Source organism: Ctenopharyngodon idella, chromosome 5, assembly GCF_019924925.1.
Source record: "Ctenopharyngodon idella isolate HZGC_01 chromosome 5, HZGC01, whole genome shotgun sequence".
In the NCBI taxonomy this organism is placed as follows: domain Eukaryota; kingdom Metazoa; phylum Chordata; class Actinopteri; order Cypriniformes; family Xenocyprididae; genus Ctenopharyngodon; species Ctenopharyngodon idella.
Genome location: NC_067224.1, coordinates 39,922,351 through 39,947,574, shown reverse-complemented (window position 1 = coordinate 39,947,574; position 25,224 = coordinate 39,922,351). Strand labels below are relative to the sequence as shown.

General features: G+C 35.5%; 1 protein-coding gene across 2 annotated transcripts in view; it reads left to right on the top strand.

Annotated features, from left to right (window-relative positions):
• unc5ca (unc-5 netrin receptor Ca) overlaps positions 1 to 25,224 on the top strand; it is a 169,592-nt gene that overhangs the window by 42,191 nt on the left and 102,177 nt on the right. For both annotated transcript variants that reach the window (XM_051894005.1, XM_051894006.1), the window contains exon 2: positions 19,864 to 20,097. In XM_051894005.1, coding sequence (XP_051749965.1) covers positions 19,864 to 20,097 — 234 coding nt within the window. The remainder of the gene's footprint in view (positions 1 to 19,863; positions 20,098 to 25,224) is intronic.

The window sequence follows — 25,224 nt, the reverse complement described above, 5'->3', positions numbered from 1 at the left end:
AGAAAGAGGCTTTTATCAGGAAAGTTTTGGAGTCAAGTTGTTTGGAGAGTTTTCTCCACAAGTGATCTGGGATTTCATCCGCCGTGTGCAGCTGCAGCCGCACCATTAAAGCCAGAGACAAAGTTGCACACACTTTATAGTGTGCACTTTTAACCTCTCTCCTTCAAGGTAACTCAGATCTCAGAAGTGGGACTTTTACAAGTTATCAGAGGTTATCGAGCTTGTCCTTAAATCCCTCAGGTGGTACTGTGGTGTCTCTGATGTGTAACCTCCATTTCTCTCTGGCAGAAAGAAGCTGCAATTCTACAAGGCCACTGGAGCCCAACTCCTCTAAGCCTTCGCAGAGCACCACAATTCAGAATCGCCGACATTGCTCTGAAAATCCTCGGCAGTCTCTCCATCAAAGCTCGCTGGGTTTATTTTGTGCTTCACTCTCGGCTGACCCATATCCTGTATATAGCGAACTCATGATGACGACGATAACCCGAGTCTTGAACCCGGTCCTTGGCTGACAGAATTGGGAAGTAGCCTGCAGAAATGATGAATGGACCAACGGCGTGAGAGTTTAGCGTAAAACTGTGAGATTTTTATCGGGATGTGGCGTTCGTTTGTGCCGCTGACCTCTGTGCGTGTGTATCTGATAGTATGAGTGAAAATGAAACACTTGACCAGGTTTTAAAGGGGTCATATCATGAAACCACATTTCCTTGGCTCTATTGAGAGTAATATAAGAGTTCAATGTGTCATAGCCATGTTTCCCAGTGGTACAGCGTCATGGGAAAAGAAATTATGTCTAACTTCAGTTGTTTATCTGAGTTCGCTGTCTGAATTGAATGTGATTAGACTGTGTACAGCAAAATAATACAAACACAGCACATCTGCTTGGCGTGTTGGTTGAGGTTTGGTGAACAATATACAACTTCATCTCTGATTGTTTCATTTTTAGTGTGAAATCAAAAGATGAAGGAGCATAGAGAGGTAGATCTTAATATCAGCTGTTAAACTTGGCCAAACCAGTTGAGGACAACTGTTTAAGATGCAGTTGGACTAAAGTTTTGACTAAGTTTTGTTTGTGTAATGAATTGTAATGTATAATAAAAAAGCGGAAAAGTTCAGATATGTTAGAAATTAGTATTATTTTGTTCAGTAATGAAGACCAGTTATAAGATCACTTATGTCAAAATATTGTACGTGAAACAGACTATATATTACTTAATATAATATACTTCTTAATTAAAGGGGTCCTTGATTATGATTTCACTTTTTTTACAACAAACGGCTGGTAGGGACTACAACGAGCTTCTTCCTGGGTTGGTGACATCACTAACCCTAAAATTTACATAAACCCCCCAGGAACACGCAACAAAGGGGGTGAGGCCATGTTGGGCTGCTTTAGAGAAGAGGAAGAGTTGTTGTAGTAGAGTGTTATTACCATGCCGTCATTTTACGCCGGACTCCTTCACAAACGAGGATCAATTCAACGCTGGATTTGCACAAAAGATTAACATGACGGCACATGCTAGTCGATGAGTTGAATCAACTCCACAGCAACTACATACATTTTCCACTAACCATTAAGTTTCATTCTAAAAGTTGTAACTCCTTCCTGAGTCTCTCCATTAGTGTCCAACTCCGTTTGAACAATGTAAGGCTGAACACCGTTACTGACAATCCTCATTTTGGCTGCGTGAGATTCTCCAGCTTTGTTGTTGTTGAGCAACCGAAGCGTGAGCTGTTAAAGCTCCGCCCTCTTCTGGAAAGGGGGCCGGGAGCAGCAGCTCATTTGCATTTAAAGGGACACACACAAAAACGACATGTTTTTGCTCACACCCAAATAGGGGCAAATTTGACCATCTATATATAAATGATCTGTGGGGTATTTTGAGCTGAAACTTCACAGACACATTCTGGGGAAACCAGAGACTTACTGTATATTACATCTTGTAAAAGGGGCATACAGTGGGTACGGAAAGTATTCAGACCCCCTTAAATTTTGCACTCTTTGTTATATTGCAGCCATTTGCTAAAATCATTTAAGTTCATTTTTTTCCTCATTAATATACACACAGCACCCCATATTGACAGAAAAACACAGAATTGTTGACATTTTTGCAGATTTATTAAAAAAGAAAAACTGAAATATCACATGGTCCTAAGTATTAAGACCCTTTGCTCAGTATTTAGTAGAAGCACCCTTTTGATCTAATACAGCCATGAGTCTTTTTGGGAAAGATGCAACAAGTTTTTCACACCTGGATTTGGGGATCCTCTGCCATTCCTCCTTGCAGATCCTCTCCAGTTCTGTCAGGTTGGATGGTAAACGTTGGTGGACAGCCATTTTTAGGTCTCTCCAGAGATGCTCAATTGGGTTTAAGTCAGGTCTCTGGCTGGGCCATTCAAGAACAGTCACGGAGTTGTTGTGAAGCCACTCCTTCGTTATTTTAGCTGTGTGCTTAGGGTCATTGTCTTGTTGGAAGGAAAACCTTTGGCCCAGTCTGAGGTCCTGAGCACTCTGGGGAAGGTTTTCGTCCAGGATATCCCTGTACTTGGCCGCATTCATCTTTCCCTCGATTGCAACCAGTCGTCCTGTCCCTGCAGCTGAAAAACACCCCCACAGCATGATGCTGCCACCACCATGCTTCACTGTTGGGACTGTATTGGACAGGTGATGAGCAGTGCCTGGTTTTCTCCACACATACCGCTTAGAATTAAGGCCAAAAAGTTCTATCTTGGTCTCATCAGACCAGAGAATCTTATTTCTCACCATCTTGGAGTCCTTCAGGTGTTTTTTCATGTGTCTTGCACTGAGGAGAGGCTTTCGTCAGGCCACTCTGCCATAAAGCCCCGACTGGTGGAGGGCTGCAGTGATGGTTGACCTTCTACAACTTTCTCCCATCTCCCGACTGCATCTCTGGAGCTCAGCCACAGTGATCTTTGGGTTCTTCTTTACCTCTCTCACCAAGGCTCTTCTCCCCCGATAGCTCAGTTTGGCCGGACGGCCAGCTCTAGGAAGGGTTCTGGTCGTCCCAAACGTCTTCCATTTAAGGATTACGGAGGCCACTGTGCTCTTAGGAACCTTAAGTGCAGCAGAATTTTTTTTGTAACCTTGGCCAGATCTGTGCCTTGCCACAATTCTGTCTCTGAGCTCTTCAGGCAGTTCCTTTGACCTCATGATTCTCATTTGCTCTGACATGCACTGTGAGCTGTAAGGTCTTATATAGACAGGTGTGTGGCTTTCCTAATCAAGTGCAATCAGTATAATCAAACACAGCTGGACTCAAATGAAGGTGTAGAACCATCTCAAGGATGATCAGAAGAAATTAAATATATGAGTGTCACAGCAAAGGGTCTGAATACTTAGGACCATGTGATATTTCAGTTTTTCTTTTTTAATAAATCTGCAAAAATGTCAACAATTCTGTTTTTCTGTCAATATGGGGTGCTGTGTGTACATTAATGAGGAAAAAAATGAACTTAAATGATTTTAGCAAATGGCTGCAATATAACAAAGAGTGCAAAATTTAAGGGGGTCTGAATACTTTCCGTACCCACTGTAATAGGTCCCCTTTAATGATTAGGTTTTCGTCAAACCATGAACCTCCTGAAGTTTTCTCACAAACCTCAGTATGGGAAACTCTGGTGTAAATTAAAGCAAATGCAGGGATGACGTCAAAACCCGGAAGGCTAATTGGTTCCCTCAAGATTTTCCTATTGGTTTTTTTTTTTTTTTTTATGGGGTTTTCAGTTTGTGAGTAAAATATGGTCTGTGGTAAGCATAACTTGATGATACTTGGACGTTTTGTACAATGTAAATTACACACACTCACACCGCAAATGTTCTTATCTGGTTACTTATTCGAAACATGTTTTAAAAATAAAAATAACGGCTTCAAAATTTGCGTTTTCCATAATATGGGAGTGTGTAATTTACGCTGAGCAAAACTTTCAAGTACTTTTCAAGTTATGTTTCACTCATAAAAAACATTATAAAACCTCATAGGAAATTTTTGAGGGAACCAGTGGCGGATTAGTCCTCCGGGTTTTGACGTCAACCCTGCACCACTCTATTATCACTATTATGCATGACATTATAGCATTTATTTGATAAATTATTGTGATGTACAGTACCAAGAATGATGGGCAATATATCACTGATGTGACGTCACAATTATGTGCAGATTAGCATCAAAGCATTAACTAATTTCACATGCTAAAAGGTTGTTAATGTAAGTCTTAAAGGCACAATAGCAAAAATAGCGAGTTAGACATGTTCCTGGGTCAACATATTTTGTTGATCCTGGAACAACATTCCTGTCCGAAAATTTTGTCCTAACCATATCCCTACCCCTAAACCTAACACTGCCCATAACCTTCCCTAAAATCAGAGGGAAATGATAGGTGAATAACACTGATGTAGAAGCACCTAACCCTGGTTTTAAGCCTAAACTTGACAGAAACTGTAACTTGTCCCTCAAATCTGATTGGTTGATTGGAATGTTGTTCCAGGATCAACAAAGATGTCGATCCAGGAACATGTTGCACTTGGTGAAATCAGATTCTGTGACTAAATTATGGTGGTTTTTCGTGCCAGAAACCGTAAAAAGTATCAGGGATAAAAACACACTTTTTTCTAAAACAAGTGTACAGTATGATCCCTTTAAAGGTTGATTTCAGCTCTAGTGAGTGTGTGGTTGTCTTGTCGACACAGTGATGGATTTATCAAGGTGCTGCAGGCCTTATTAGTGTGGTATGTTTCTCCAAGTGTGTAAGTTCAAGAATGTGATTGACAGTAACTCAATAGGAGGTTTCTTTTCCAGAGCTCACGGCTTTGATCAGCGATGGCGCAGGAAAACTTGGAGTTCTGTTCTCATCTCTGTCTCTCTCTCAGTGAATCCCAGTCATGCTTGTTATTGTGCCGTACCGCAGTGTGTCCATCCGTGTGGAACTATGTGTGTGATGTTTAGTTGCCAGCATCCACTCGAGGGAAGCTCTTTCGGCTCTGGTTTGAGGACATGTTACTGCATACACAAATGCAACACTGACAGGAGAGGGCGGAAATACTTCATCATCATCATCATCGAATCTCTGTCATGGACCACATTTACACACACCGTTGCCCTCAGACTCTATTTGCAGTGAGTCACATAGTTTGTCTATTTTTAATTCAGTCTTAACATCTTTTCGCTCTGCATTCGGAGACTTGTGACTTTGTTCCAATACCTAGTGAGCTGCCTACTGACTACTAGAAATGAAAGTTTTTGAGCAAAACATTCCAGGATTTTTCTCCATATAGTGGACTTCACTGGGGTTCAACGGGTTGAAGGTCCAAATGTCAGTTTCAGTGCAGCTTCAAAGAGCTCTACATGATCCCAGATGAGGAATAAGAGTCTTATCTAGCGAAACGATCTGTCATTTTCTAAAAGAAATAAAAATGTATATACTTTTTAACCACAAATGCTCATTTTGCACTAGCTCTGCGATGCACCACACATAATGTAATCACGTTGGAAGGGTCACGTGCGACGTAGGCAGAAGTACTGGGGTAGGGCGATAAACTCCATCTTATTTTCTCCTCCAACTTCAAAATCATCCAGCATCGTTGTCTTACCTTTTTTTAGCAAAGGGCGTTCGACTTAGTCTTTGCACGTTCGCTTTGTAAACACTTGCTCGGTACTTCCACCTACATCACATGTGACCTTTCCAACATGATTACGTAATGCGTGGCGCATCGCAGAGCAGTGCAAGACCAGTTTAGGATGGTTTGCTGGTCTTATCTGATCTAAGATGGTCTCCCAGTATAACCAATTGAAATATGCCCAAAATCTGTCTGAACAGGCTGAGGCACCAGCTAAGATCAGCAAACCAGTTTAAGATGAGCTCACAAATGTTTGGTAAAATAAAACAGATCGTTTTCAGCATTGAAAGAAATATAAGTGTATTTATAATAATTTCTCCTGCATTCTTCATCATTTTGGATTTATTTTTGCACTGAGCTTGTTGCAATGCTACGGAGACATTTTGGGTTCATTTTAATCCAGCCATATAGTAATTTTTAACCAATAGTTGGGTTAAATGAAACTACCCAGCAGGTTGGGCAAACATTTAATCCAACCGCTGAGTTTGTCCATTTTCCACCCAACTTGGGTTGTTTTTATCCCAGCATTTTTTAGAGTGTAAAGTAGAACAGCTTGCCATATTTAATAAGTAAAATAAAATTCCTTATGCTTCAGAAATAAACAGTTTGATGTACTCTCTAGAAAAGCTTGACCATCTAAACAGAGCATTTATAGAAATTAAACTGCAAAAATGGCAAACTTTATAGAAGGTACAGTAGCAAAAGCAGGCTTTTTAACCACAAGGATCAGAGGGAGGATGGAAAATATTCATGAAAAACTAAATTATGTGCAAGAAACCTTGACTAACATTGCAAGTGGACTTATAAGTGGGAATAAAAATAACATGATTAAAAAATGTAGAAATGACCCCTTTAATAACATCTGTCTGTGTTTGCTGAAGCAGACGGGAGTATCAGTGGATGTTCTCAGTCTGTAATATTGATGGAAAAATGTAGGACTTATTCATTTGAGTCTGAGTTCAGCTGGGGTTTGCATACGACACTCAATCTTTCAGTAAGAGGAAGAGAGAGAATGAAAAACGACAGGAAAGAGTCAGAGTCCTTGCTTTTGCGGAAAGATGTATTATATATGAAATATCATATAATAGAAGCATGTATATAATATATTATATAACACACATATACATCTCTGCATGCTGTCTATAGTTGCACAAATCCGACGATCAAATGGCCACGTTTCATACAGATGTATTTTGTTATTTATTTTCTTTCTCTCTCTCTCTTCTGCAGACACCGTGAAAACGTGTGCGCCTCCCAGACCACATGCAGATTAAGAAATTATCTTGGGGCTGTATGTCCTGTAGTTTCTCAGCATCCGCTCTCAACTCAACAATGGTCATGTGACGCATTACGCTTCTTAAAGGACCCTTAACGTTAAACATTATAAGGGAGTACTAATACCCTCTGATCATCACATTTATCACATACTTTTAAACATTGAATGAACTAACACTGGTATGAATTTATAAACAAAATATGAAAATATACATTTTAATGAAAAACATGTCTGTTGACAGTCACACTGTCATAAATTCATCTACTGTAACTTTATCCCTCTATAAAGGGAGTCTGATTGACAGGTGTCAAACACATCATCCTCTTCCTCAGCGATGAGCAATTGTGCTTAGGCTGGTAATTTTTATATATAATGTACACATTAAAACAATGTAAGAATAGTCGTCTGACTCCCGCTGACATGAGTGAATCAAATCAAAGCAATTAGCATAGTTTTTGACTTCAAATATAACTATTTATTGAACATCTGAGATCATGTTGCTGTTGTTGGGAGTGTATGATGGCGAGAGTTTATTTCGGGCTGGATTTGTGATGTTCTAGTCTAATCTTGTCTGTATGTTTCCTGAATATTTAATATCTTTTAATATCACACACAGATGAAAGTCAAATTTGTGATGCAAAACTCTGTGTGTGTTTTGGAAATTCAACTCCCTGGTTGGTTTGTTGATCAGATGTTACGATACCAGCAGCTTAAATGCTTTTTAAAGTTTACATGAGTTTTAAAATGAGTATTCATGCAGTGTTGTGATATTATGGGTCTTGGAGACACACACAAATCATGTTCTGGAAAGACCTTTGAGAGACTGTTACAAGAATAGAGCCAACATTTTCCATGGTAACCATTATTTCAGCCAAAATACCATAGTTACTACAGTTAATGTTCCTTAAAATCTATAACGAATGAAATTTTTAAGAGGTCACACAGTAAGTGTGGTGGTTTATAGAATTAATGAGCTCAATGGAGACTTTTTGGCATTGCTTTTCCCTGCGCATTACTCTTTTTTTAGTTTTTGTGTGGATCTTAAAGGGGGAGTTCACCTAAAATTCATTGCTTGTTGCCCATACAATGAAAGTCACTGGGGTTCAATGTTTTTTGAACAACATTCAGCAGAAGTAAGATCAAATGGGTTTGGGATCTCTTTAAGAAGTATTAGGGCTCGTTCACACAGAACGTGTCTTTGCATCTAAAAATGTGAGACGCATCGCTCAGGAATGGTTTTTAAAAAAGCGCAGGAGGGTCTCGAGAAATAGGCAAACAGCAGAATAGATAGATACTATTTTTGACATGGAAAAAAGGAAAATAATCGCACTGGCTATGGCCTCCTCCGCCATGTTGCCGTCAAATAAAACAGTTGCCATGCCAACTTGCTACTGTAAACAGAAGCTCGCATTGCTTGCCCCGCCTCCGAGTTCTTCTGATTGGCCCACTGTTCTGGAACTGACATTGATGTGTAAAAGCTTTACACTGTGTGTAAAAGTTGAAATTCTTTTAACTTGACACATCGTCTTAAAAATGTGCGAGGCGCTGCAAAGACGCGAGCGAAACGGTCATACACGTCCGCCTAGCATGTTCAAATATAAAAACAATGGAAAAATAGCACATTGGAATATTAAAATGCGTTCTGTGTGAAGTGCATACAGTGCATATTTATTCTTGAAATCTTATTTCTTCATGCTCAATTTTTAAACCTGCAGCAAAGGTGTACATTTGACAATTTACCCACAATGCCATCTGTTTCTCGTCATCTAGGTAACACCGAAGGCTTTTGTTAAAATCTGAAGCGTGACATGCCACATTTACTGTGAAGTTCTTCTACTCACTTCCATTCTCTGCATCTGTTATTGCTTTTGTTGAGCATTCGCTCATAATGCACAGTCTGAAATGGGTTTTTCAGAGGAACGTTGAGCCTTTGAAGCGCCGTGAGTTCGCTGTCTGATGGAATGAGGGAGTTCATCTTTGTTTGTAATGATGTTCATGTTTTGAGAGCGTGTGAGTTGGTGGTGACAGCCGTTTTTGTTGTCACAGATAATGAGGACGGAAAACAGCCCTCTGTCACTGCATCTTCCCTGTGTATGTGTGTGTGTGTGTGTGTGTTTGTATACACTGCATCTGGTCCCAGTTTAAAACCGCAGTTGCTAAATTACACTGCGCAGACTTTTCCAAAACATATAAACGTTTAATATACATGGAAACACAGAGAGAGGCGGTTTTTAATAGCTTCAGTGTCACTGTTTGCGTTTATCAGCCTCTGTAATATCATTCATGAAACACAAGCATAGCACATTTCTGTGTAAAACATTCATAAAACTATTTGGATGTAAGTTGTCATATTAAAGCACCCCTATTAAGCTTTGTCACATATTACCTTTCATGTACTGTGTAATATAGCTGTTTGTGAATGTAAAATGTCTCCAAAGTTTCAAAGTTCAAAGTGCAGATAAATGGAGTTATTGTCTCACAAAAGAAAGAACCGATTCTGAACTGCCGAAATGAGTCGTCAGTAATTCCACTCTCACTTCCTGCTTAAACTTGCGTAGGTTTGTAACAAACTTGCATAATGTCCGCATATGGTCTTCATTGGCTGCCCGCGAACAACATCTACTTTGACCGTCAAACACTGTAGTTGTAGCAGAGGCCTAGAAGAGTTTGTCGACATGTTGAGAAGACGCTGTTTTCTGTGCTGCCAAAGCAAATCCACTTTGCATTAGGGTTGTCAAAAGTTGTTCTTAAACACCTCTGATTGGCTATTGTGTTCACACGCTCATCAGATACAGTATCTCACAGAAGTGAGTACACCCCTCACATTTTTGTAAATATTTTATTATATCTTTTCATGTAGTGAGTGTACAGCTTGTATAACAGTGTAAATTTGCTGTCCCCTCAAAATAACTCAACACACAGCCATTAATGTCTAAACCGCTGGCCACAAAAGTGTGTACACCCCTAAGTGAAAATGTCCAAATTGGGCCCAATTAGCCATTTTCTCTCCCCGGTGTCATGTGACTTGTTTCAAATGCAGTTTGAAATCGCTGGTATTTCTGACACAAACTACCTTGTAACCAATCATGTCAACGTGCCGGCAGGCTTTAGCAAGGGAGTCGTGTAACATTAGCTGTTTGATAACGTAGTCAAGCAAAAGGCTAATCATAGTAATTACCGTTATGTGTCCGACGTTGTAAAAAGCGATACCACTGTGAAGCGTTTACCTCAGTAAGTTGACCGAGTGGATCTCTGAGCTGGTGTGAGTGAGTTTGAGGCGGGGCTAATTAGCATATTCATAGATCCGTGTATACTAAATGAAGCAAGAGTGTAGAGTTACATTCAAGCTATTTTAAGGCATGCAGAACGTTTTTTTTTTCATAGGAAAAAATATTTAAATATGTCATTTTGATGTTTTTAGGGATGAAATTATTGACTACAGGGGGACTTTAAGCAAATAAATATTTGTAAATTAATATCATATTTAATCAATGAACTCTTATAAAAATATTAATTCAATTTTTTATTTAAAAATTAATATTCTTTTTTATTTTATATATAATTAAATGTTCAGAAGTATTTTATGGCTCTGGTTAGTCTAGTATTTATAATTAGCTTATTTAAGAACAATAGAAGTCAAAGGGAAGTAAACACGTGTGTGTGTGTCCAGACAGGGTCCAGCTGAGCTTTAGTCATGTGTCATGTGTATGATGGATGAGTGTTCACATGAGTGTTCATTAGAACAAACACAGCTATTGTCTGTATTTAAATGAGCATGTGTTGGGCTGAAATTGAGCATGTTGTAAACACATACACACACACACACATATATGCAGCTCGATCTGGTTGCTCCTGATAGCTTTGAAGTGCCGGCTGCTCTTGGCGGTGTGTGTCCTCACGCTGGGTCAGTAATTAAACGTGATATTTATCATAGTGCTGTGTGTAAATGATGAGTCTGGGGATGAGTGATAAACACTGTTGATTATAAGAGCTCATCCACGTTGCTTTGCCTCTCCTTGACTTTGTGTGTAATACACTCACAGACGCACATAAACACACACAGGAAGTGGATTGCTGGAGTGTCGTGTGTTTTTTCTGTTTGATCTATGATCGGATTAATTACCTCTGCTCTTATTAAAGGAATATTTTGGATTATTTTAGATTTAATGTTTATCGACAGCATCTGTGGCCTGCTGTTTGAGCACTACATTCATTATTTTTGATTTGGTGATTTATTTGATAGGGGCACTGCATGTTAATGAACATTAGTGTAAAATGCAAAATGTAAACGAGCCGGATTATAGAAACATTGCTAATTTATATCCGTAGTCCCTATTTATTTATTGATTGATTGATTGATTGATTGATTGCTTGTGGTACTTTCTGTAAGGGTAAAGGAACAATATTGTAATTTATTAATATAATAATATACTTAATATGAATTCATCTGGTTATTAACAATAGTATTATATATTGATTTTGCATTATTTTTTCACGATATTGCATCAATACTTAGACACTTTTATTTATTTATTTATTTATTTTATTCTGATGCTCATGGTGCTTTTTTGTAAGGTTAAAGACAATATTTGTGAATTATTATTATTATAATAATATAATTAAAAGTAATGAATTTGATTATTATAATAATGTTATAGTACAGTGGTGGTCAGAATTATTGGCACCCTTGGTAAATATGATCAAAGATGACTGTAAAAATAAATCTGCATTGTTTATCCTTTTGATCTTTAATTCATAAAATGTGCAAAACTCTAACCTTTCATTGAGGGGAAAGAATTGAAAGTGGGAGGAAAATCACATTGTGAAATAAATGTTTTTCTCCAAAACATGTTGGCCACAATTATTGAGATAGAGTAAAATATCTCTGAAGTATATTCCCATTCATATTTACATTTTTTTTTTAGGCACACCAGGGTGATCATGAACATGAAATTGTCCAGCCATGACTTCCTGTTCCACAGGAGTATAAACATGAGGAAACACAAAGGCCAAATTCCCTTAATCATTCATCACAATGAGTAAAACCAAAAAATATAGTTCTGATGTGCAGCAAAAGATTGTTGAGCTTCACAAAATAGAAAGTGGCTGTAAGAAGATAGCTAAAGCATTGAAAATCCCCATTTCCACCATCAGGGAAATAATTAAGAAGTTCCAATCAACTAAAGATGTTACAAATCTGCCTGGAAGACGACGTGTGTCTTAATCGTCCTAATGCACGGTGAGGAAGAAAGTTTGAGTGACCAAACACTCTCTAAGGATCACAACTGGAGAACTGCAGAGATTAGTTGAGTCTTGAGTCTCAGAAAGCCTAAAAAAAATGATCAAACAGCACCTACATCACCAAATGTTGTTCGGGAGGGTTTCAAAAAAAATTCTCTGCTCTCATCCAGAAACAATCTCCAGCATATTCAGTTGTCAGACACGACTGGTACTTCAAACGGGACTGGCTTCTATGGTCAGATGAAACTAAAAAAAGAGCTTTTTGCAGCAAACCCACCAGATGCCCACGAAAGTACCCCATGCCCACGATTAAATATACTGCTGGATCTTTAATGTTGTGGGTCTGTTTTTCTGCTGGAGGCCCTGGACATCTTGTTCAGATACATGGCATCATGGATTCTATCAAATACCAACAGATAAAAAATCAAAACCTGACCGTTTCTGCTAGAAATCCAATAATGGGCCGTGGTTGAACTGAAGAGAAGAAGCACCAACATGGAGCTGGGAATCAGAAGGATCTGGAGAGATTCTGTATGAAGGAATGGTCTCTGATCTCTTGTCAGGTGTTCTCCAAACTCATCAGGCATTATAGGAGAAGACTCAGAGCTGTTATCTTGGCAAAAGGAGGTTGCAAAAAGTATTGAATAAAAGGGTGCCAATAATTGTGGCCAACATGTTTTAGAGAAAAACATTTATTTCACAATGTGATTTTTTCCCCCCTTTCAATTAATTTCCTTCAAATAAAAAGGTTAGATTTTTGCTAATTTTATGAATTAAAGATCAAAAGGATAAACAATGCAGATTTATTTTTACAGTCATCTTTGATCATATTTACCAAGGGTGCCAATAATTCTGACCACCACTGTATATTTATATTGATTTTGCATTTTTTTTCTCATGATATTGCATCAGTACTTAAATGTCTCTTTGTTTGTTTCTGTTTATTTATTTATTTATTTATTGCTTGTGTTGTGGTACTTTCTGTAAGAGTAAAGAGACAATATTTGTAAATTATTAATGTAATAATATACTTAATATGAATTCATCTGGTTATTAACAATAGTATTAAATATTGCTTTTGCATTCTTTTTTCACAATATTACATAAATTCTTAGACCCTTGTTTTTATTTTTTTATTATTTAATTATTTACTTATTTATTTATTCTGATAAGGTTAAAGACACAATATTTGTGAATTATTATTATAATAATATAATCAAAAGTAATGAATTTGATTATTAATGATCATATTATATATTGATATTGATTTTGCATTTTTTTCTCATGATATTTCATCAAGATGTTTCCTTGTTTTTATTTATTTATTTATTTACTGATTCTTGCGATACTTTTTTGTACAACAATACAATATTTATGAGTTATTAAATAATATAATTTATAATAATTACTTTAATTATTAACAGTTATATGCCAGTATCAATCTTGCATTCTTTTCCTTATCAGTACTTGAGATCCGTGTTTAGTTTAGTCATTTATTTAATAATCTGACATTCATGATTCATTTTGTAAGGGTAAAGAGACTAAATATTTGTAAATTATTAATATAATTATAATTCTTATAATAATATTAATTCATTTGATTATTAACAACATTATATATTCATATATAAATATCCATTTTTCATTCTTTTTCTCATGCTATTGCATCAATGCTTCATTGTTTATATTTAATTATTATTTATTTATTAATCTGACACTCATATTATTAATTTTATTTCAATTATTAATTTTATTATTTATAATAATTTGTTTCTTTTTTTCTATTTATATACATTCATATCATTTCTACAGTCCAATTAATGAAGAATTGGCTTGTCGGTAATATTGGACAAAAGCGAAGGCAACCACGTGCGATAGAGAGTGCGACATTGCCCCATAGACTTCCATAATGAATTCATGGTGTAAACACAATATCTGTTCATTTTTACAAACTGAGGGATTATTTTCTGTAGTGACTGACGGCGTGTCACAGAAGCCATCGATAGGGGTTAAGTTGTATTTAACCTGGAATATTCCTGCAGTACTGGACCGTTCAGCGTTCATCAATAATACACTCACAAGCGCCGGAAGGTTAAGCTAATAAACGTGACCTCTCTCGCTCTCACTCATCGTGTTCGAAAGGTCCCAGCTTGGTCTTTAAGCCCCATTATTAAGAGAGTTAATCATCTGAACCACCACTGGACCCTCTGGCACCTGAGAGAGGTGAGACGCTAGAAGAGGACTGGAGAACAGCCAGAGAGATAATAGAGAGAGAGAAAAGCATTCAAAGGACTTATTCTACACTTTTGCAGCATTTTATTTTTCTCTTATAATGTTAGACAAGGTTTCTTCTACCATAATTCAGTTTTCCATGACGGTTTTCCACCCTGTCTCTGACCTTTACTTTACATCAAATGCTTTCTGCGGTTGAGCTGTGTGTGAAATTGTGCTACTGACATGAACAACAGTGATCTGATCTTGTACAAAACAACTCATCTGTCCCTCAATTCAGTCATTTGTTTGTTCATTCATTTATTCTGTCATTTCTTCATTCTTTAATTAGTTTGTTCACATTTGTTCATTCGTTATTTGGTAGTTCATAAGTTAGTTATTTTGTCTGTTCATTAGATTATTTAGTCATGTTCATTTGTTCATTCATTAGTTTATTTGTCATTCTGTTGACTTTTCTGTTTCTGTGATTCATTAGTTTGTTCACTGAGTCATCCATTGATTCATTTGTTCCTTGATTTTTGTTCATTCTTTCATTAGTTTGTTTATTTACTTGATCATGTTGTTAATTTCTTTAATTCATGTTTGTTCTTTTGTCTGTTCATTTATTCAGTCATGTTCGTTTGTTCATTTATTATTCATTTTTCTCTTTGTCTATTTTTGTGTTCTTTGATTCATTAGTTTGTTGATTGATTCATCATACATTCATATGTTCACTTATTTTTGTTCATTCGTTCATTATTTTAATAGATCAGTCATTTTTTCTGTAATTTGCTCATTCTTTCATGTTTGTTGATTCGTTAGTTCAGTCATGTTCATTTGTTCATTCATTAGTTTATTTGTTCATCTGTTCATTTATGTACAGTATTTGCGTGTTCTTTCATTCGTTTGACCTTTACATACTTTACATTAGGGGTTGGAGAAAAAAGTTGATTCTCTGATGTATCGCGATTCTCTCTTCAACAATTCTGAATTGATTCGGAAAACTTCATTGCACCGAATGTGCGCTGTGAGAAACATGCATTTTGCTTGACAATGTGCGGTTTCACCTGCCGGTATTTCAGCTTTTTCTCTTATAAAAAAGCTCTGAAAAGCCATGATTTATGTTGTTTGGAAGTATAAATTTGATACACAAAACTCACACGGGATCACAAGGGCTAACCAGGGACAGGTGAAGGATATTAGTAACTATGGTAACAAATGAGGGTAACTATAGAAACTAACAAGGTAGGCAAACAGGAACAAAGGAAACAGGAACTAAACACAGGAAGACAGAACAAATGAACTAAACTTCAAAATAAGAGTCAATTAAACAAGACGGGAAAACAAGCTGGGATCATGACAGTATAAAATTATTCGTTGACTAATACAAAGATTATTGGATTAAGTTTTATTATTTCATTCTTTCTACTGCAGAATTTCATGTTACTTGCCATTCCTTTGTAATGTGAAATTTCTTTGTTTGTAAATGTAATAGCCATTTTAAAAATTTTGAAAATTATTTCACTGTAAATCCTACACAATTTTTTTTTCAGTATATTTGATTGTATGTTTTGAAGCTATATTTAGTTAAATAATACAATTTTTTTAATAATTCATAATTACATATTATAAAAATATTACTTTATAATGTATAATTATTTTAAAAAGTATGTATAATTATATAATTAATTTATATATTTTAGAATCAGATCATGATTCCCAGAATCGAAATTGGATCGTGTGGTGCCTAAATATTCGTACCCCTACACTCTAAAAAATGCTGGGTTAAAAACAACCCATGTTGGGTTGAAAATGGACAAACACAGCGATTGAGTTGTTTTAACCCAGTTGAGTTAAATAAAACTACCCAGCAGATTGGGCAAACATTTAACCCATTTGCTGGTTAAAACAACCATTTCTGTTTTCTAAAACAACGATTGGGTTGTTTTGACCCAGCAGTTGGGTTAAATGTTTGTTTAAAAATTATGTGGCTGGCTTAAAATTAACCTAAAATAATTTGGAAATAAAAAAAATCAGACACATAATTACTAGAGGCAACAAACATTTATTAATAAGCAATTTAATAAATGTTTATTATTTCATTATTATTTATTAAACTTAGTAATAAATGTTCATTTACTATAAACATTAATAAATGTTAATTTCCAGCCTATTTTGGCTTCATTTTAAGCAAGCAATACAATCATTTTTAATCAATAGTTGAGTTAAATTAAACTACCTAGCAGGTTGAGTTAAACATTTAACCCGACCGCTGGGTATGTCCATATTTAACCCAACTTGGGTTATTTTTAACCCAGCATTTTTTAGAGTGTATTTAGGTGTGTTTGTTTGAAGAGTATCAGTTTTGTTTGTGTGTTTTTAGAGAGTAAATAACAAAAGGGGACAGAGCCTGTTTGTGTGTATAAGATTAATCAGGGATTTGAATAAATGAATCATCTCGCATCATTTGTTTCATAATAGCATTTGCAAACACACCACAGACCCAAAAAAAACAGACGCGGCCCCTTGGCCCATCATTAGATACCATGGCTGTGCCGTGACCCGTTAATGGAAGGTAATATACCCTACAGAGTGTTAATTTGGGGTGAAACGAACTCTGTGTGTGTGAGAGACAGTCAGATAAGAGTTATGAGCAGGACTGCGTGCCATCGGACGGGTCAGCGGGCATCTAATGAAGCCATTCAATAATAATCCGACGCTCATGTGATTGTCTTTTTACTGTGTGTGTGTTAGAGTAATGTTAGTATCCGGTATATGTATTGATGACTCCAGGGATCGATACGTCCTGGGTTACGATCCATCCATTATGTGCCCGTGTGTGTGTCTGTTGAAGCTCTCTGCATTCGTGCTGTAAGTGAAATCTTGCTACAGACATGAACAAGTGAATTTATATTTTACAAAGCAACTAATCTGTCCAATCATTCAATGGTTTGTTTGTTAATTCGTTCATTTATTCATTCATTACTTTGTTAGATCTTATGTTCATTCTTTGTCTGTTCATTAATTCAGTCAGGCTCAATCTGTTCATCTGTTTCTTTGTTCTTTGATTCATTAGTGTGTTGATTCATCAATTCATTCATGTGTTCGTTGATTTTTGTTCAGTCGTTCATTAGTTTATTAGTTTGTTCATTTATGTGATCATATTTTCATTTGTTCTTTCATTACTTTAATTCATGCTTGTTCTTTTGTCTGTTCCTTTATTTATTCAGTCATGTTTGTTTGTTCATTCATTAGTTTAGGCCTATTTGTTGTTCTGTTCACTTTTTCTGTGTTCTTTGATTCATTAGTTTGTAGATTAATTCATCCATTCATTTATATGTTCATTAATTTTTGTTAATTCTTTCATTAGTTTGTTCATTTATTCATTCATCTGTCCATTTGTGTGTTCTTTCATTCATTAGTTTGTTAATTGATTAATCTGTTCATTCATGGGAATTGATTCATGTTGTTGAGTCATGTTCATTTGTTCATTCATTAGTTTATTTGTTGTTCTGTTCACTAGTTCATTCATTAGTTTGTTGATTGATTCTTCCATTCAATCATATGTTTGAGTTTTTTTTTCATTCATTCATTACTTTATTAGTTTGTTCATTTTTATCAGTCATTTGTTCATTTATTTGACCATATCTTCATTTGTTCATTCATTACTTTAATTCATTTGTTTGTTCTTTTGTCCGTTTATTTATTCAATCATGTTTGCTTTGCTTGTTTGTTCATTCATTAGTTTATTCATTGTTCTGTTCATTTGTCTATTTCTGCGTTCTTTGATTCATTAGCTTGCTGATTCACCCATCCTTTCATTCATAAGTTTGTTGATTTTTATTCATTCGTTAGTTTTTGTTTGTTCATTTATTAATGTTTGTTCTTTTGCCTGTTCATTTATTTAATAAGTCATGTTTATTTGTTTGATTGTTCTTTCATTAGTTTATTTGTTGTTCTGTTCATTTGCCTATTTCTGTATTCTTTGATTCATTAGTTTGTTGATTGATTCATTTGTTCATTCGTATGTTCATTGTTTTTTGTTCATTCATGTATTAGTTTAAAAGATCTTTTGTTTATTCATTCATTAGTTTGTTAATTTATTAGTTCATCTATTCATTTGTGTGTTCTTTCATTTGCCTATTTCTGTGTTCTTTGATTCATTAGTTTGTTAATTGAATAATCTGTTCATTCATGTTCATTAATTGTTGTTCATTCACATATTCTTTCATTTGTTTTGTTAATTCGGTCATGTTCATTTGATGATTCAGTAGTTTATTCTTTGTTCTGTTCATTTGTCTATAACTGTGTTCTTTGATTCATTAGTTTGTAGATTGATTGATTCATCCATTCATTTATATGTTCACTGATTTTTGTTCATTCACCTATTTATTCATTTGTTCATTCATCCAGTCTTGTTTGTTTTGTTAATTTATCTGTTTATTCATCTATTCATTCATTCATTCTTACCTTAGTTCATTCAGATGTTTATAAATTCATTCATTATTTTGTTAATTCAGAATAGATCTGTTCGTTTGTTTCTTCATTATTTGAATCATGTTCATGTGTTTGTTTGTTCATTCATTAGTTTGTCCATTTGTATGTTAATTAAATTGTTTGTTTACATAATCTCTCATTTGTTCATCAATTTGATAATTCATCCATTCACGTTTGTTCATTAGTTCATAGTTATTTGTTTGTTCAGCTATCTGTTTGTTTGTTTGTCATTTATTTATTCATCTGTTAATTCTTCTAATAGTCCATTCGCTCAAAGCGAAGAGGACGAATGATAGAGAGAGTATAAGAGAGATCCCAGAACGTCATGTTTACTTGGAAGCTAAAAATAACCAGCAGTTCCTCCATTAAGCAGGGATCAGTTAGAGACAACCGTGAGATCCTGTTTCATAATGAGACCCAAAAACAGGCCTGCACCAGTCTCTGTGTTTGAAGCCTCTCCGGACCCCAAACAAGCTCAGCAGACGGAAATTGTAAGAGGCTCTGAGAAAACTGACATTTGTGAATAAATTGGCGTAATGGGAGCTTCTGTTGCAAAAGTTTATTCTGCGGTATTGAGAGATGCATTATCTATTCTAAAACTAATTTGTACTCATTTCAGTGTTTCAGTTATATGTACTCTAGCGTTCAAATGTTTGCGGTCGGAAATTTTTTCTTTTTATGTTTTTGAAAGAAGTCTCTTCTGCTCGGCTGCATTAATTCGGTCAAAAATACAGTAAAAACTGTAATATTTTGAAATATTATTACAATTTCAAATACCTGTTTTCTATTTGAATATATATTTTAAAATGTAATTTATTCCTGTGATCAAAGCTGATTTTTCAGCATCCGAATCATTACAGTATTCAGTGTCACATGATCCTTCAGAAATCATTCTGATATGCTGATTTGCTGCTCGAGAAACATCTATCGAGATCTATAGAGACTATCGCAACTTCCATTTCATGCTGACTTTAAGGTTCACGTTGTCTGTGTTTTCTCCCAGGTGATGATGACTTCCTGTTGGGGTTGGGTGAGCTGCCAGAGACCTTCCCTAGCGACCCGCCTGAGCCCCTTCCGCACTTCCTGCTAGAGCCGGAGGATGCTTACATCGTCAAGAACAAAGCTGTCAATCTCTTCTGCACGGCCACGCCCGCCGCACAGATCTACTTCAAATGCAACGGCGAGTGGGTCCATCAGAGAGAGCACACGATAGAGGAGCGGGTGGACGAGACGTCGGGTCAGTCACACACATACTTCATTCACCATCACTCTCGTTTATGGGTCGGAAACATTATGGCCTTTTCTGAGGTGCAATAAAAACGTGATAGCTCTGGTTTATTCATGGTTTTCATTGCTAAAGGTGCTGCTAGACATATAGATAACCCTTTCCCTGACACATACGGGTTTGTGTATTATTTAAGCTCTCTATGAAGCCTTCTTTATATGACTGCTATGGACACAGAGAGAAATTCTAGTGACCAACAACTATGGCCAGAGACACGACCAAGATGACTGACCGCTTGATGTGCTGTCTTTACAAGTCAAATCACATAATATAGGCCCTGTTCATACTTAGTATTAAGGTGCGTTTTGGTAGATCAGATCACAAGTGGACGACACTAAACACAGGTGTAAATGGGGTGTAAAATGGTTTGAGCTTGTCCACTTTCGACCACTAGTCAAAAATGCATTCGACCAGATTGCTTTCGTAGTGTAAACGCTCATGTGGTCGAATGCGTTCGAACAGCCGCTAAAGATCGCCTACTCTCCACCTACTGACCTAAAGCGTAAACATTATGGGAAGTGCGCTAGCTAGACGGGATTTAAACTTTGTCAGCTGAAGACCCCAGTTCATTTTAAAGATGAAAAACGTACCAAGCACAGTGTTCTCTCACCAATCCTGATTTCTAACACACACTCACAACATTCGGCCGGTCTTGCGGCTGTCAGAGCAGAAATGAAAGCTGATGCTCTCCGTGTGTTTTTCCGTCATCTTCGGTGAGTTCATATGTAAATTGCGTGAGCTTATTTTGTCCATTAGCTCGAAAGATCTTAAAAAAAACCATACATTTACCCGCCTATAGCCCCTCCCCTCAAACAAATCAGGACAGAAGTGGTTGAAAGTAGACAAAAGAGACAGATTAAAACACCAGGTGTAAATGGGAATGTGTCTCCCTCGTCTACTTGTGATCCGATCGACCAAAACACATTTTAATACCAGGTGGAAACAGGGCCATAGTGATTTATACAATAAAGATTGTTTTAACGCAGCTTCACGTTGATAAACAGGAAAACAGCAGTGTTAATCTTGCAAAATTAATCAACAATGAAACAAATTCAGTTTCAGCTGTAAAGCAGCTCTACACAAGACACTAGTGTCATTATTCAGCTCAATTTAGTTAAATGTTGATCAGTTCAGTTCAATAACAGTGTTAATGTTGCAGAATTCATCAATTATGAAACAAATTCAATTCATATACAGTATAAAGTGGCTCTACAGAAGGTAATTGTGTTATTATTCAGCTCAGTATAGTTCAATGTTGATTCAATACAGTTCAGAAATGTGTTTTTTTTTGCTATACAGTTATTATTCTGCATCATTGATCATTATTTTCATGTTTATCACTGTAAAGGTGCTTTGAAACAATCTGCATTGTTTAAAGCGTTATAGAAATAAAGGTGACTTGACATTATCCAGCGCAATTCTCTTCCAATAGTGGCAGTAATGTACTGAATATTAATTGTCTTTTAAACAGAAGATACACAAGAAACAAGATTCTAAGTAAAAGATAGTCACTTTTAAAAATAAAGGTGCTTTATTAGCATTATGTTTCCATGAAGAACCTTGAAGAACCAGTGCACAAAAGTTTTTTACTCTATTTGAAGGTTAAACTGATTATATGTATACCTTCAATGCAATTTAAGTCCCTTTAGATAAAAGCATTTGCCAAATGCACAAGTGAGTTTTTGCACACTGTGAGAAGAGAATAAAAAGTAAAAGCCAAGAACAGTGTGTGATCCAAGTCCACTTTTGTTGAAAGTCAAAAGGTAATATGCTACAATTCATAGCTGAAAGGCGCAAGTAAAGGTGTAAGTAATTTTTTTCCCACTTCTAAGAAATCTTTAACTTGCAGTAACATCATATAAACAGCATGAGTGCTGCAGAGCTGCCTTATTTATTTGTTGCAGTATTGGTTTATTGAGGAGGATGATTAAAGGATTAGTTCACTTTCAAATGAAAATTACCCCAAGCTTTACTCACCCTCAAGCCATCCGAGGTGTATATGGTGTATATATAACACAATCGGAGTTATATTAATAAATATCCTGACGCATCCGAGCTTTATAATGGCAGTATGCGTTACCAAACGAGTAAAATGTTATATATATAAATTTTATATCACGCAATTTTGACTTTATAACTCACAATTCTGACTTTATATCACGCAATTCTGACTTTATAACTCACAATTCTGACTTTATATCACAATTCTGACTTCATATCACGCAATTTATAACTCACAATTCTGACTGTATAACTCACAATTCTGACTTTATATCACGCAATTCTGACTTTATAACTCACAATTCTGACTTTATATCATGCAATTCTGACTTTATATCACGCAATTCTGACTTTATAACTCACAATTCTGACTTTATATCACGCAATTCTGACTTTATAACTCACAATTCTGACTTTATATCACAATTCTGACTTCATATCACGCAATTTATAACTCACAATTCTGACTGTATAACTCACAATTCTGACTTTATATCACGCAATTCTGACTTTATAACTCACAATTCTGACTTTATATCACGCAATTCTGACTTTATATCACGCAATTCTGACTTTATAACTCACAATTCTGACTTTATAACTCACAATTCTGACTTTATATCACGCAATTCTGAGTTTATATCATGCAATTATGACTTTATAACTCACAATTCTGACTTTATATCACGCAATTCTGACTTTATATCACGCAATTCTGACTTTATAACTCACAATTCTGACTTTATATCACAATTCTGATTTTATAACTCACAATTCTGACTTTATATCACGCAATTCTGACTTTATAACTCACAATTCTGACTTTATATCACAATTCTGATTTTATAACTCACAATTCTGACTTTATAACTCACAATTCTGACTTTATATCACGCAATTCTGACTTTATAACTCGCAATTCTAACTTTATATCACGCAATTCTGACTTTATAACTCACAATTCTGACTTTATAACTCACAATTCTGACTTTATATCACGCAATTCTGACTTTATAACTCACAATTCTGACTTTATATCACGCAATTCTGACTTTATAACTCACAATTCTGACTTTATATCACGCAATTCTGACTTTATATCTCGCAATTCTGACTTTATAACTCACAATTCTGACTTTATATCACGCAATTCTGACTTTATATCTCGCAATTCTGACTTCATAACTCACAATTCTGACTTTATTACTCACAATTCTGACTTTATATCACGCAATTCTGACTTTATAACTCACAATTCTGACTTTATATCACGCAATTCTGACTTTATATCACGCAATTCTGACTTTATAACTCACAATTCTGACTTTATATCACGCAATTCTGACTTTATAACTCACAATTCTGACTTTATATCACGAAATTCTGACTTTATATCACGCAATTCTGACTTTATAACTCACAATTCTGACTTTATAACTCACAATTCTGACTTTATATCACGCAATTCTGACTTTATAACTCACAATTCTGACTTTATATCACGCAATTCTGACTTCATAACTCACAATTCTGACTTTATATCACGCAATTCTGACTTTATATCACGCAATTCTGACTTTATATCACGCAATTCTGACTTTATAACTCACAATTCTGACTTTATATCTCGCAATTCTGACTTTATAACTCACTATTCTGACTTTATAACTCACAATTCTGACTTTATATCACGCAATTCTGACTTTATAACTCACAATTCTGACTTTATAACTCACAATTCTGACTTTATATCACAATTCTGACTTTATAACTCACAATTCTGACTTTATATCACGCAATTCTGACTTTATAACTCGCAATTCTGACTTTATATCACACAATTCTGACTTTATAACTCACAATTCTGACTTTATATCACGCAATTCTGACTTTATATCACGCAATTCTGACTTTATATCTCGCAATTCTGACTTCATAACTCACAATTCTGACTTTATATCACAATTCTGACTTTATAACTCACAATTCTGACTTTATATCCCGCAATTCTGACTTTATAACTCACAATTCTGACTTTATAACTCACAATTCTGACTTTATAACTCACAATTCTGACTTTATATCCCGCAATTCTGACTTTATAACTCACAATTCTGACTTTATAACTCACAATTCTGACTTTATATCACGCAATTCTGACTTTATAACTCACTATTCTGACTTTATATCACGCAATTCTGACTTTATAACTCACAATTCTGACTTTATATCACGCAATTCTGACTTTATAACTCACTATTCTGACTTTATAACTCACAATTCTGACTTTATAACTCACAATTCTGACTTTATATCACGCAATTCTGACTTTATATCACGCAATTCTGACTTTATAACTCACAATTCTGACTTTATAACTCACGCAATTCTGACTTTCTGAACTCAGCAATTCTGACTTTATAACTCACAATTCTGACTTTATAATCACAATTCTGACTTTATATCCCGCAATTCTGACTGTTATATCTCACAATTCTGACTTTATAACTCACCAATTCTGGACTTTATATCACGGCAATTCTGACTTTATAACTCACAATTCTGACTTTATATCACCAATTCTGACTTATAATCAGCAATTCTGACTTTATATCACGCAATTCTGACTTATAACTCACAATTCTGACTTTATATCACGCAATTCTGACTTTATAACTCACAATTCTGACTTTATAACTCACAATTCTGACTTTATATCACGCAATTCTGACTTTATATCACGCAATTCTGACTTTATAACTCACAATTCTGACTTTATATCACGCAATTCTGACTTTATAACTCACAATTCTGACTTTATATCACGCAATTCTGACTTTATAACTCACAATTCTGACTTTATAACTCACAATTCTGACTTTATATCACGCAATTCTGACTTTATAACTCACAATTCTGACTTTATATCACGCAATTCTGACTTTATAACTCACAATTCTGACTTTATATCACAATTCTGACTTTATAACTCACAATTCTGACTTTATATCACAATTCTGACTTTATAACTCACAATTCTGACTTTATAACTCACAATTCTGACTTTATATCACGCAA